Source organism: Parasteatoda tepidariorum, chromosome 4 (assembly GCF_043381705.1).
Source record: "Parasteatoda tepidariorum isolate YZ-2023 chromosome 4, CAS_Ptep_4.0, whole genome shotgun sequence".
Lineage (NCBI taxonomy): Eukaryota > Metazoa > Arthropoda > Arachnida > Araneae > Theridiidae > Parasteatoda > Parasteatoda tepidariorum.
The window spans coordinates 69,935,892-69,951,378 of record NC_092207.1 but is presented as its reverse complement, the minus strand read 5'-3'; the positions used below and the strand labels follow the sequence as shown (position 1 = coordinate 69,951,378).

At 32.7% G+C, this 15,487-nt stretch overlaps 1 protein-coding gene across 1 annotated transcript in view; it reads left to right on the top strand.

Moving 5' to 3' along the window:
* LOC107437058 (dynamin-1) overlaps nucleotides 1–15,487 on the top strand; it is a gene marked incomplete in the record, with an annotated part of 39,643 nt that overhangs the window by 11,769 nt on the left and 12,387 nt on the right. Inside the window, 6 exon segments of the mRNA XM_043049395.2 lie at nucleotides 1,214–1,290; nucleotides 3,106–3,252; nucleotides 7,309–7,512; nucleotides 8,981–9,076; nucleotides 10,103–10,205; nucleotides 13,155–13,364. Coding sequence (XP_042905329.2) covers nucleotides 1,214–1,290; nucleotides 3,106–3,252; nucleotides 7,309–7,512; nucleotides 8,981–9,076; nucleotides 10,103–10,205; nucleotides 13,155–13,364 — 837 coding nt within the window.

The following is a 15,487-nucleotide window of genomic DNA, read 5'->3' as shown; positions in this document are numbered from 1 at the left end:
GATCCATCAGGGAAACGAAACTCCTCACTTTAACGCCACGCAACAACTACCCTTCTAAGCAAATCGACTGTTTTTTGCACTCTACACATCGACAACAGCGCCACCTCACCGCACCCATACCCTATTTACGCATGCGATCCCTTTTGTGAGTTTCAAGGTTAAGTTGCCACTATTTAATTTACAACCCTCGTATAAGTGATTTCAGTTTTAATTAGGTCAGATTGCCATTTTATTTGATAATATGTGGTGTCCTGAAGAAATATCTGAAACAGTGATGTGAAGGAAAAATGTATTAGATTTGAGCAAAAGGAAAGATTTTAATACAGAATGATTACTGAAAAAAAGGGAAGAAATCATCCAGAGTCAAAAAATTTCCTTGTTCCATTAAATGCCTGTTTTCAGACTCTCTGAATTTAATTTAGAACTATAACTATGTTACTGGAAGAAATGATAGAAAAATAAGCGATAGAAAATAGTTTAACACACAGATAAGTAACAGTATATATTTTGCTGTTCATTTCGGATAGCACTTTATACTAATACATTACTTTGAAAACTTGCTTTTTCAGTTTTTCTATGGCACAACGCATCGGTGTTTTTTTCTCCACAACTATCTTTTAATTACAGATATTATCTTTATTTTACCTTATTTTGAAGGGACAGTCAAAAACAGAATTTCTCACCAACTTTGGCTGAGATCTTTTGGCTCTGAAAATCAACAATGCCGCATGGAAACTAAAGTATGCCCATAATTAAGCATCGATGTATTAATAATATAGAAAAACAAAAGTTCGGGGGTGTTGCTTTCTTTAGATAAGCCTCTTAAGACATGCTTATATTTCACTTTCAAAGAAATTACCCCGAACTTTGAAATTTTCAACAGGGGAGGGGAAAATGTTTAGGCTCTTACTTTCACAATATTCACTTTTCATAACCTACTTTAAGACAAAAACAAAGTCAATAAAAAAAATAATAAAACTATCACACATTGTTTGAAGTTCAACATAAAGGCTCTTAATGACTAGTTTTACGCAATACCTATCCAAGCAGTGGTTGAAAATTTTCTCTTTTTATTAGTATAAGTGTAAAATGTTCATGTTAACTTGTATTACATTAAAGACAAACTTTCCTAGTTATTTCATTTTCAGTTAGACTTTTTAAATTAAAAAAGATCAGCTTTATAGCAATTTTGAAAATTGTAATCTTGTTTTAGACAGTTTTTACCTCGGGGAACTGGTACTGTTACCAGAAGACCAACCATCATACAGATGACCCCAAATCAACATGAAGGTAATCTTCTGTTTAATTTTCTTAATTTAGTTATAATACAATAAAAAATATTTTGTCGCGCATTTTTTTTTCTTTTTTGATGGAGAGAGTAGGATACCTTAATTTTTTTTTAATTAGAATAAAAATATATTTCTTTGTGTATGGGTGATTCTCACGAAACATGACAATTCGGACCAAAAAATTTCTTCAAATTTAAAGTCTTCAAAATAATCTGAAATTTTTTTGTATACTTCTTTAGCTACACTTATTAATATCTTATAGACAGCAGTGTAGTTTATTGACATTTGCTCGAGAAAAAAAAATAAAATAGAAATTCACCAAATCTTGAATGCCAGTAAAATGACATATTACCTTAGAAGTTTAAAAAACAGTCATTTTAAGTTAAAGACTTAAGTTGAGTTGCTTACTATTATGTTAGATGGACCATAAATTGCTTAAATTCTTTTTATCAACTGTAGAAAGAAACAAAAAAATTTTTGTTGCTGATATGTACAGAATAAAATTGTGTATAATAATCAATCATTAAATAAGTAAATAACTTTGATTACATCCAAGCATATTACAATCCAACATAAACTTGGTATTAGGTTAATATTTGCTTTCCCTCTTTACAGTATTAGTAGTTAAAAAGAGTTTCTGGTAACACTTCAATATCCTGGCATTCATAAGCCAGGAAAATGACAGCCAGTATAATGACAAATTCGCCATTGTATAGCATATAACTTTACTTTAATTTAATATTTTGGCCGAAGACGTATATATTCTGCAGAAAACAACAGTATTTCTCAAAATAACTCAGATAAATCTATGTAGTTTTTGTTATTAATGATTTCAAGAAGCCAGGAAAATGACAGCATAAAAACCTACTCACCTTGAAAAATTTTTTGAAATAGATTTTGAGCCAGAAAATTGGTTCTTTATTCATGCAACAAGACATGTTCAGATAGGAGGGTATCTAATCAATCTATTAACATAAGATATTGATTCCTGGCGCTATCTATTTTGGTTATAAATCACTAAATAAAAGTAGCCAGGAAAATGACAGATTTTCATGGGACAAACAAATTATTGACAGAAAAAATTATTTTAAACGAAGTTTTAGTAAACAATACCCTCTGCGTATATTCTAGAAATGCTTACATAGGATAAGATAAAAAAAATTAGATTTTGAAAAATGTATGGGAAGTTTTGAAGCTAGTTATTATTGAAAATATTGTTTGGGACATGCCAGGAAAATGACATTTTGATATTCAACTAAATTTTTTAACTATACAAAACAGTCAAAGCTAGTGCAAAGTCATTTTAAAATGCTAACAGCAATGCTATTTTTTTTTAAAGTTCTTTTAGTATTATAGTATTAGATCTTAGAGCAAGGGACAGTGAATATCATGTTTCGTGAGAATCACCCATATAGTATAAGATTGTTTATAAAAATGTTAGTTTAAAGACAATTAAGCTACAAGATTAATATCGCTTACTATAAATATTTAGAGAAATAATTTTTGTTTTATTCAGTTACGTGAAATTGTCATTTTATTCCGCTTTTTTTTCAATGATCTAGTTGTTCTTTAGTAAAATATCTTACTGTTGAAGCGAACTGCGAAAGCAGTTTTGTGGGTTCACGAACTGAGCAGGGCATGTGAATGCAGTGCCCTAGATATAGACATCTTAATCTTGTTATCTATTTTTACGAAACTAAAATGAGGAATTATAACGTAGTATATAAATCATGGGAGGAATTCAGAGAATATATTTGAAATGAAAGTAAAATCAACAGTGTATCTAATTTTCTTTTTTTTCTTTACTTATCTTCAGAGTATGTAGTGTTTTCTCACAAGCCAGAAGTCCGATTTACTGACTTCAAGAAAGTAAGAGAGGAGATTGAAACAGAGACTCGAAGGTATCCAGGACCTACTGGATTCACGTCAGATCCCATAATCATGCAAATATACTCTCCACGAGGTAAGTAAAACAATGAGTTCGTAATTTCTGTTTTAAAAAAATTAGAAGGCATCCTGTTTTTGAGAGATACAATTTCGTAGTAATCACCCTTATTTATGTTTTAAAAACTTTTAGTTTATCTGCTATAGTTTATTATATCTGCTTAAACTTTAGTTATATCTGCAATAGATTACAAACTAATATTTAAAGAGACAACTAATAGTACAGACTATAATATTTAGTCGTCAGATTAACATCGAAATCTGGCTATTCACTATTTAAAAAGGCAGGGCTGAAAACATTAAAATGTCTCGTTGGAGCAAACAGAGAAATTCTAAGGAGATTATGAACACAAATTTTATAAGCCAATCGGACATTGTTCAACGAGAACTTTAGTTGGACGTAGGCTTAAAATCAGATGGTTTGATTGTGTGGATGAGGATTTTAAAATACTAAGAATTACTAACTGGAAAACGCTCCGAAAGAAAAGAGCGGAAAGGTGCTTGCCCACAAAGGGCTGTCATCTCAATAGAAGAATAATCTAACATTGTTTTTTACCCGACCTTTTTCAATAGTAATTGTCGTACACTGTACATCGTGCTTCAAATAAATTAAATTAACCGACCTGCCCTTAATAGGGCATGTGGCGTAATTTTTTAAATTCACAATTTAAGAAATATAAAGTTTCACAGCATAATAAGCAATGATACAAATTACAGCAAATAGGCAATGATACAATAAAATAAGTTACACAATAATTCACCACTAAAAGTGGGTTGGCGGCAATTGCAAAATTAAATCCGTAGTGAATAAACCATAGAAAAGTAAAATTCTGCAAGGGGATAAAACACCAGTGTAAGGCAACCAAGTATAAAAGATTATTTTAAAAATGAGAAAAAAAAAGTTAAAAGGTGTTGAGATTGATAAATCTAAGGGAGCAATAAAATAAAGTAAATTGTAAAATCAAAAGCCAAAAGGGATTGCAAAATCAGAACAAGCTAAAATCAAAAGGACTTGTAAAATCTAAAATAGTTAAAATCAATTAGAGAATTAGTTAAAAATAAGAGAAGCCAAAAGGTCAAAATAAAAACAATTAAAATAAAAAAGGGATGCTAAGAACTAGAAAATTTGTTGTAATTCAAAGTTAAAACAGCCTAAAAAGTGGAGTTAAAACAATCACAACATCAAACCTAAACTGAGTAGACAAAATTCAGCAGGATAAAACGTGACAAAAACAGTGAGACACCCGAATAAAATGAGATATTGGTAAAACCCAAGTGGACAAGATAAGTGATTAAGTGCTTGGAGCAGGCAGGTTCTGAAGCTAGGTGATTATATTTGCCAACACCTCTTCAAGCGTGGTTTTGATGATTGTTTTGATTTTATTCCTGCAGGTGTTTTGATTTTATTCCTGCAGGTCCTGCAGGCAAAACCCACACTGATGTTGGGTTTTACCTTCAAATTGATCTCCACGAAGTATCTGGAAATGGGCGCAGTCAAATACGAGGTGGTCTATTGTCTGTTCAATTTGGCAATAATTGCAGTTAGGAGTATTGTTAAATAACCTGTGTTTGTGTATCCCAAATACCCCGTGGCCAGTTAAAAATTTATTCAGATAAGAGTCAGCCTGTAGGTGTTTTATTGAAGGGTCTTTGAAAAGTTTAAATGTCTGCCGGCCTCTATCAGAACTCTGCCACTCTAATTTCCACTGTTTCATATTATGAACTTTTAGAAAGGTTTTGATCTAGGCCGGTTGTAGTTGGGACCTCAATATTGACTTGACCGATGCTGATGGCCTGTTTGACTGCCTGATCCGCCTCCTCATTGCCTCTAATCTCGCAATTTGCTTTTGCCCAATGGCATTTGATGTTTTGTCTCCACAGTGATTTCGTGCCTTCGATGATGGCAAGTTTAAGAGTCAGGGTCGCCAAGAACCTGCAATGAGGAGAGCGAGTCAGTGTATATTGCAGCATGTGGATAGACCCTCTCTACAAGCGCCAAGAGAGCATGTTTAATGGCCATCAACTCGGCTATAAAAATGCTTCAATTGTCAGAGACTCGGGTGGAAGTTGCCTTAACAATGTCTCCATTTTTCTTCACAATTACACCATATCTAGTTCTGTATTTATTCATTAGTCTGTATTATTCATTTGTGCTAAATTCTTCATCGGCAACCCCCATCTTAGAGCCATCTGTAAAAATTTCAATACCTGTGCCTGTTGGATTCGTTCTCCCCCCGGGCACCGCATTGTAATTGGCGAGATGGATCCGGGATGGAGGGATGACTATAGGAGTAGATGTGAGAGTTAAGATAATGGATGGATCTAGGTCAGATAACCTCCAGTCACACTTTATTCTTTTGATGGTGATTTCTTTGATTTTAAGATGAATAGGTTTTACGCCAGCCAGTATCTGGAGAGCTTCTGTACTCGTAGTTTAGAATGCCGTGGTTCAAACTGGGTGAAATCGATGTTAAAATAATTAAAGACTGTGTTATTAAGTATCAACCACAAAATGGGACCTAGTGATGAGCCCTGCGGCACTTTCACTGAGAGGAGAGATGTTGCTTAAAATTGCATTTGCTATCTTCATCAATGAAAATAACCTTTATCACTCAAGAAGTTGAAAATAATTTTCACAAGATTGTCTGGAAGAGAGTTCGTTTATTTCTTTAAATTTCTCCAGTTTGCGTTGTTAATATACAGAGCCAGCCCAATACTATATTTGTCCTCAGTTTTGGCTTGTTCTACAAATTCTACGCAGTGCGTGAAATAGAGACCCTAGCTCCTCAAATGTATATCTAATTTTGTTGTAGAAACAATTTCATTTAACAATAATTGACTTTTGCACTGCTTTAGTAATAATCTTAACAGCGAGTTGTCATATCTATGAATGGATATGTCCTAGATCAGTAGTTCCCAATCTGAGGGCGATAATACTCGGATGGGCAAACAATGATGAGTATTCAGAAGAAAAAATTTGCAATTACGAATAAGAATTAAAGCCAGCGAATCTCTTCTCATCAGGGTCCCGTCAATATATCCTGTAAAAAGATTAGTTCGGTCGTCCAGCTTCTCACAAAACAAAGTAGGTTAGGCATTCGCTTCAAAGGAGACCTACGCTTAAATCTGACGAACATAAAGCCTGTTATTACTTTAACTGAAATCAATCAAGCACAATACAGTCATTAAAAAGGTAAAAATCAACAAGTGAGTTTTTCAATTTTCGGGTCTTATTTCTCACATTTTAGTTTAAATTTTCAAGTTTTCCAGATTACATTAAATTTTTTAAGCTTTTTTTAATTCTTGTATCAATATCGCTTCAAACATCACTTCTTTTTTATATAAAAAAAATTAAAATAGATAAACATTAAGTTTCTGAAGATTGTTTCATTATTTACATTTTGATTGAAATTAAAATTTGGTATAATTAGCATATATTAATTTATTGATGCTCACTTTCAACATTGTATGTTTTTTTTAAATCAAAAAGGACGATAAATGTCAGCCAACTTTTAGAGGGGGGCGGTGGGCAACAAATGGAAGGAAACCATTGTCCTAGATGTATCAATCCACGAAGGCGTATCTACTGTTTTATCTTTCAAACATTATAGCAAGCAGAGGGCTAAGCCCACTAGTATTTTTGACATAAAACTTTTTGATGTATAACAGTCATAAGCCATCGATTCCTTTTGAGTGTCCACAAAATACGATCACAATGAGTTATTCATTGTATCTGCTTAAAGTATAAAAAATTCTGTGGCATTAAACAGGATTAAAAGGAAATGCCAGCTGCGAAGAACTGCGTAAGCATTTTCGTGGGTCGATGAGCATCAGCGAGCTGGGTATTTAGATGTAATCCCCTAGATATAAACAGCCTAGTGGTCTACCATTCGTGTCAATAAAAGTTAACATAGGATGCGGAATTGATTCTGAATACGTGTATAAATGAATAAAAAATAAATTTTCAACTTTTGCCATTGTGAAAATATGTTTCTAATTTTAGTGTCAGAATTATTCATTATATTTTTGCTTATTTGTATGAATGACACTGATTAAAAAGATTTCTTTTTGTTAGTTTTAAAATTAACTGTAGTGGATTTGCCTGGTTTGATCAAGAACGTTCCAGACGGGGATGACCGTAGTAACATCCAGGAAGTACGAAAGATGGTCCTGAAATACATTGAGCCCAAGGAAGCGCTCATTCTTGCCATCATTCCTGCCACTCAGGATTTTCTAACTTGTGATTCCCTTGAAATAGCAAGGGAAGCGGATCCTAAGAGTAAGTCAGTTTTAACAATAAAAGGGTGCTCTGTAATAACCACCTTTTAACATACATGTTTAGTTTAAAAAATTCAACCAGTTATAAGGAAATGTTAATTTACAAATATGCGAAATACAATTACTAGTGATCCATGGAAAGACATTTGTACTCTCCTCCTGGTATTTACTGAAAGACGTTCAATATGTGTTCAGTTTTGGTCACTCAACGCGTCACCGTGCTTGCAATGTATCTGCTTAAGACTGTTGTTTTTTGTATTGTAATAGCCTTGCGCCTTAACCAGGTTTGAAATTTTATCCGGAAGATATCTTTCATTTATGATACTGGAAGAAACTAGACAAAACGGTAGAAACAGAACGAAGTGGAAGAAAATAAAAATGACCAATAAAATGTTTTGATAGTTTGTTATAAGCATAGCCTAAATTTAAAGATATTAAATTAAATACAGTGAGTGACATTTAAGTCTTTCATGCCTACTTTATTTAAAATAATAACCACTTTTATGTTATTAAGATTAATACAGAGTATTAAAATTTATATATTTAAATAAAATTATACATTATTATTTATAAGTTAGACTATTCAAACTTATCAGTATTTGATAATGAAAATTATTGTTATCTGTAATTGTGAACTCAATATAAGATTTGTATTAGTGTTGTTTATTGTATGTAAATTGTTAATTTATTAATATTAGTATAATTTAATTATATTTAAACAGCTCTTTATATAATTTTTAAAATCAGATTTTATTGTAAAAGATATGAAAATTAGATTTTTACTCATTTACATATAATATTGATTAGTCATCAATTTCTTAGGAAATAAGAAATTTATTTTTCTTTCCAGTTACTGCTCTTTTCCTATTTATTTAAAAATGATAGCATTAATTATCAAGCTGTTTTATATATATATAAAACAGCTATATTTTAATATATTTTAAACTTTATTGCAATTATAAATTGTTTTAATGTCTATCATTTCATTTTGAAAAGAGTTTTTTTCACTTAAGCTAAGAAACGCGAACATTTTCTCTGCAATGTTTTTAAGCGTTAAGTTATAAATTGTGATTATATTATCAAATTTATTACCTCTGATATTTAAGTTACTATTACAAAGCAATGATACTTCATGTATGGGACATTTTATGTCGGATAGGCCAAATTTCGATTTAAAGATACTTGAACAACCCAAGTACTGAAAAGTTTCAGATTTATAAGATCAAAATTTATAAAATTAAAATTCTTAAACTTTTACCTTACGCTAATATTGTACCTTCTGCGAATTGTTGCAATATTCCACATTGCAGGATGTAATGAAACTAACTCTACTTCGCAAACTTTCATTTTTAGTAACCTGTTCTACTAAATGATATTTTTAAAAAAAATTTGAAACGAATTCTTTAAAAAATTTAATTATACATAAGTTGTTTTTTATGTATATATATGAAAAGAGTATTAATTTTTAGGGGAAAGGACCATTGGAGTTGTAACTAAACTTGATAGACCTAATGATGGAGATTACAAGAGTGTTTTGGAAAATAGAAAAATATATCTACAGAAAGGTAGGAGGTGATTTGAAATTCAGAAGTGCCAGTATTTGTTAATGAGTATTTTAAAAAATTTCATATGTTTAAAATTTAATTTTAAGTTTAACTTACCTATAAACTTTCCGAAGAAGATTCCAAAAAGTAGTCAAAAGAAAATTTAATTACTATTGGCAGAAATATACTCTCTGTTTCATAAGGTCTTAGATTCCATTGTATGATAATAAACATTCAGAAATATGTTTAGTTTATTTAGATGAGGTTTTTTATAAATTTTATTTTGTAACCCTCGTTGAATAGCCAATCAAATTTTGAGTACACAACTACCTCTATGTTCATCTGCGTAGCCTTATGATTTTGAACACAGAAAACTAGGGATCAAGCATTGGGAGAAATTTGGCTTTGTGGGGAAAGTTTTGCTGGAACTAATCCGCATTTGTGTTTACACGGAGGGGAAATTTACGAAAACTTTCCATGGTTAGCCCTCACGGCAAGGAGACTTTAACCCATTATCAATGAAGATATTTTTTCATCAGCACTGTAGTTGGTGAGATGTTATTTAGATATTGTATTGATCCAGATCATTTTAAGTTAATTTTTTAATTTCAAGAAATCAATAGAATTCGTAAATTTTGAGTGAGATCTATGCCCTTTATAAAAATGACATTTCACGCAAAAAGCGTTAATGTCAGCAGTTGTGTAGTTACAGAATATTTAATTTATTTAAAAAACGTAAATGCGATCATTATGTTAACGAATATCTTATGTAACAGGGCTCCGCATAAAAAAAATTGGGTTCCTTAACGGACCATTCAAAAATTTTGTAGTAAAAATGGATCTTATACAAAATATATTATCGCAAAAAGAGACCTTTTATAATTAAATTAGATTTCTCACACATATATAGCTTATTTTATAAAATATCTGTAAAAGTCCTTGGAACTTTATGACCAGTTTTTATTAACGTTATTATGAAAAGTAAGCTGAAATAACTAAACTAATAAAACTTTTTTAAAGGCTTACGTTTTAATATTTTCTTTGCAGGATATGTTGGTGTGGTGAATAGAAATGACACTGAAGACGAAATAGACTTGGAGGACATACTTCAGAACGAGAGAGCATTTTTTGAAAATCACCCAGCTTTCAAGTAAATAGTTTCTTTGGGCAAGTTTAATTTTGTTACCAAATAAACCTCTTGCCAAGCGAAAGAAGACACTCTTAATAGCGTCGAAAATAAAACAGCGATAACAACAATGCCGATCGGAGTTAATTATGCGAAAGTAATTCGCCGAACATTGTCAATCTAACCGAACCGATATCTCAGAAAAGAATTGGGCTAAGAAGAATACATTTAAACAAGAACAACGCGCAGTTGTATGATTTTTTAGGAACATAAAGTAAGCATAATGCGTAGGCATAACATTTAAACAAGAACAACGCGCAGTAGTATGATTTTTAGGAACATAAAGTAAGCATAATGCAGGAGGTTAAGTCTAATTGTAAAAATATTTATGGAAGTCTTGTCTAGTACAAATGATGCAAGTTCTGCAACTTTTGAACTAGTGATCAGATCTTCACTTTCGAAAGCTTTATCTTAATGGTTCGAGGGTGCAACCTGATACGATAATTAATTAGTGGAGACGCTACTTTAAGTTACGAAATCAGAACACAAAAAAGTACTTTCTCTCAATAAACACCTTTTTTTCTTTTCGACAGATTCGGATTTCTGGCTCTCAGCAGATAGCCGTAACCAAATATCCAAATAGTTTGGTCAGGAGAGCTATCAAAAGTTAGGACAAATTAATGTTAATTTTACTTTTTGCATATTTCGTCATATCTTAAGAGCTTTTTCACTAAAATAAGGAATATTATGTGCAAAATACTACTTTTAATAGATATTTAATACGTTTTATTTTATTTAATAACAGTAGAAAAAGTTTTGAATTGCAAGGTTCGCAATATTTTACATCATTTTAAAAAATGCAATTTTAAATGGCAAAATAAAAAATTTGAAAGAAATTGATAAGTTCCTGAAAAATAGTTTTGAAAAAGCCAATTTTTAAAAATTTTATTTCTCAGTAATAATTCGGCCAATTTCACTAAGGCTTTGTATTTTACCTTTTGAAAATTACATACTTAGTAATCTAAAAAATTGTATACCTTTACAATTCTGAAATTTTTTATTAAATAAAATAATAAATATTTACTGAAAGTTATATTTTGTATGGTATTATCTTTTGGATAAACTAATTTTATAATTGTGAACAAAGAAAATTTTCAATTCGCTTAAAGTTCTTGATGCGGTGAAATATGCAACACTTACAATTAACATTAAAAGGTCCTAACTTAGAACCGTTTCCTGACCAAACTAATGGGATCATATTCTTAGATTGTGGCTACCCCCTATATTTCGAGGGTCGGAAATCCGAATCCGTAAAAAAAAAGGTGCCTAGTATTGTAACTTAATATTGTCTTATCTAACTAATTAGCGTATTTAAGGTCACTCTGTCGAACCATTAACATTAAGTCTTCGTGCTAGAAAATCCAAACATTAGATCAAAACTCATTCAGGGTGGGTTTTTTTCCTTCTATATTTCACGTTGGTGTATACAAGGATCATCAACCATGGTTATATTCTATCAAACCATTAATAAGTCAAATCAGGCCCATTAAAATAAAATAAAAAATTTTTTGCTCTGAATCGATTTTGGATATTTTCGGATTAACGCTTAACAAAACTTGTCAACGTCAGTTTATCTCGAATTTGGGTTGGTAAAATTTTATTTCAAGAATATAATAACAAATACACTCTATAACAAACAAATCGACGCTCGATCAGGCTGGAATGATGTCGACTGGGGACGTATAGTCTTTAGCGACGAATCCCGCTTCCAACTGTGTCCTGACGATCATCGAAGAAGTGTTTGGAGACGCATAGGGCAGAGGGAGAATCCTGCCTTCACTATTGCACGCCACACTGGCCCTCAACAAGGCATTGTGGTTTGGGATGCCATTTCCTTTGGCAGCCGGACCCCTTTGGTCGTCATTAGAGGTACACTTACTGCACAGCGGTACGTCGACGACATCCTAAGACCTGTTTTCCTACCGTTCCTTTTGCAGCGCCCTGGGCTGGTTTTTCAGCAGGACAATGCCAGACCACATACGGCACGTGTTGCTACGAACTGTCTGAAAGCTTGTCAAACTCTTCCTTGGCCTGCCAGATCACCAGATCTCTCTCCCATCGAGCATGTCTGGGATATGATGGGAAGGCGATTGCATCGGGCACGGAATGTTGATGACCTCGTTCGACAATTGGATCGAATTCAGCAGGAAATACCGCAAGAGACCACCCGGGAGCTTTATCGGTCTATGCCACGCCGTGTGGCAACTTGTATCCAGGCCGGAGGCGGGTCAACACCTTATTGAACTTGTTACTGTAACTCTGCAATAAATTATTCAATTGTTCTGAAATTTCAATCATTTACTATTCTGTACATTGTCTTCCTATCCACCAATTTTCGATTCAATCAGGCAACTCCTTCTTGGTGCGTCGATTTTTTTGTTATAGAGTGTATATGTAATTTATGCCTGCTTGTTTTCTGCAAGAATTTTAATGCTTTTCAATGAATATAATACAAAATCATATTCATTGAAAAACATTAAAAATCTTGCAAGAAAACAAGCAGATGCTATGCACAAAAATCATTAAAAATACTCCTATATAAGAGTTTGGGTCAAATAAATACACCCCCAAATATTTTGAGTTGTGTTTTCTCAAACAAACTAGAAACATGCAGATTAAGCAAAGTAACAAAAACGAGGAATGCATTAGAGCTTATTTACTGAAATTGTCACTTACCTGTTCTTCCACTAAGCTCTCCATGCGTTTTTTTATTAATATTCTTTTTTTAAAATTAAGGAAGAACAGATAGTCGGGTGTCCGATTTTGATAAAACAAATGTATTCCTTTTAAATAATTATAGCAATGTATTAGGCAAGTTTTTAACTTATTTATTCATAATGTTTCGTTTAGAGAGGTGTATTAAAATCTAAGCTGTTTTATAAAGAGCTTGTTTTCTATTTTACGTTTATTTAGGAGCCTTAAACATAAAATGGGTATTCCTTATCTGATTCAAATGCTACAAAAAACTTTGAGGACACATATACAGCAGTTTTTGCCGCAGCTGAGGACAGATATATCTCTGAAACTTGTCGAACATCAAAAAGAGCTGAAAAACTTCGAAACTAGAATGGGAGATAGCATAGGTGGTGGCAAACCACTGGGCAAGCAGTCCTATGTTATCAGGTAAGTCAATGAAAAATTCAAATATAGACTTTTTGAAGGAAGGAAGGAACTGCAAAGCTTTTTTAACTTTTTCTTAAAAATAGACAATAGACTTTTCCATTTTCTTTTTAAAATTTTTAAGCAGTCCATAAGTTATAAGAAATATTTATTTTCTGGTAATTCGGGTAATGAGGAAACGATGATTATAATACGATCGATCATGGAATAGACCTCTTAATTAAATTTTGTCTGATAAAGGTATAAATACTACAGAAATGTTAAATTCTTAGTGCAGGACATATCTCTTAAATGTACATTTTTACCTAGCTTAAGTAATTAATGGAAAATCGTAAGAAGTCAAGAATGTGAGTCAAGATAAATTTTCAAGGGCTTGTTCAAAGTAAAGATTGTCAACCATGATCGTCTTTCATAAGTGTTGCGGCCTAGTTAATTTACAATCCAGTGGCCTTAAACAATTCTCTCTCTCTTTTTGGAGATCTTCCTCTTTGCTGTAATTGATTGTCATTATAGAAGGTTGATCGCGTAAAGCTAAGCACAGATCACGCTAGTGGTTAAAATTCGTCGTATGACTTTCGGGTTACTACTTTCGATTTACGCCCGAGCTTGAAAAAGAGCTCCATCTAATGATATTATACTTGTAGTGCTTGCATTATAATGTATTCTTTCAATTTAAATTTCGACGAAGCAAAGAGTGATATTGTACAGTATAGCCAAATAAGGGATAACATTCAAAGCATAGCAAACCTTGCACTTTATGTTGTGATATTTTTCCTAAATTTGTTTTAGGCTTACGACTTGTTAGAATTTTTAAATTACAGAAATTTCTTATGAATGATAAAATTAAACGTAAGCACAAAGCACACTAATAGAACTTCTTAGAATATTAAGCCTATTCACATATCTCCTCATAAATAAGCGGANTTAATGATGTGTTTCTGATCTAATATATATAATTCTCTTACGTGGCTCCCAAATTTTGGCTGAAGTACTCTGTACAACTAAATAAGATTCCTTTCACAACAGTTAAATATTTACTTTTTTTTCTTCATTCATAGAGAAAACAGTCGGCAAAGAATTCTGTTAGGTTAAAAAACATTTCGCTAAAAAAATAACGAATTCCAAAAGAAATAAAGATAAACAACTTAAAAAATAAAAATGCTGTTGCCAGCCATAGAACACTGGCTCCTATTCTATGTAGGATTTTTCGATCCTGCATAGCATTTGGGTATATACCTCTCTCTTGGAGGAATACCAGGGTGATTTTCATACCAAAACCAGGTAAGGAGAATTATTTTGAGGCTAAATCATTCAGACCAATCAGCCTCACTTCCTGTCTGTTGAAAGCGATAGAAAAGCTAATTGACAGACACCTCAGAGACACTGTGCTCATAGAAAGGTCACTGTCCTCCTCACAGCATGCCTATCAACCAGGCAAGTCTACAGACACCGCTCTGTATGAGCTCTCCTACCTGCTTGAGAAATCTATCACAGATAAGGAGATGGCTCTCGCGGTTTTCATTGATATTGAAGGTGCGTTTGATAAAGTCCCTGTTGAGACTATCATCAATGCACTTAGGAACAGAGGCATAAACTCAATAATTACCAGATGGATAGCGAATTTGCTTTCCTCTAGGTATGTTTGTTCCTCTCTATTGGATGCAAGCATGAAAGTGCATGCAACTGCCGGATGCCCCCAGGGAGGGGTTTTGTCCCCTATCCTATGGTGTATGGTAATGGACTCCCTGTTAGTTCGGTTAACTGCTCTTGGCATTCCCTGTATCGGGTACGCTGATGACGGTGTTATTGTTGTCAGAGGCAAACATGGAAAAACTGTCTCTGATATCATGAATAATGCACTCCTAGAAGTAGCTAGGTGGTGTTTTAAATCAGGCTTATCTGTCAATCCATCCAAGATAAGTTATGTAGCCTTTACACGGAAAAGGCAACTTGATCTAGGTAATGTATACTACCTGGACCATAAATTGGAACTCACAGAGAAAGTCAAGTTTCTCGGGGTTTATTTTGACTCCAAACTAAATTGGGGTCTTCAACTTGAATACTGCACCAACAGGGCCAGAAAAATTTTCTGGTCTTGTAGAAATGCTATTGGTAGAACATGGGGA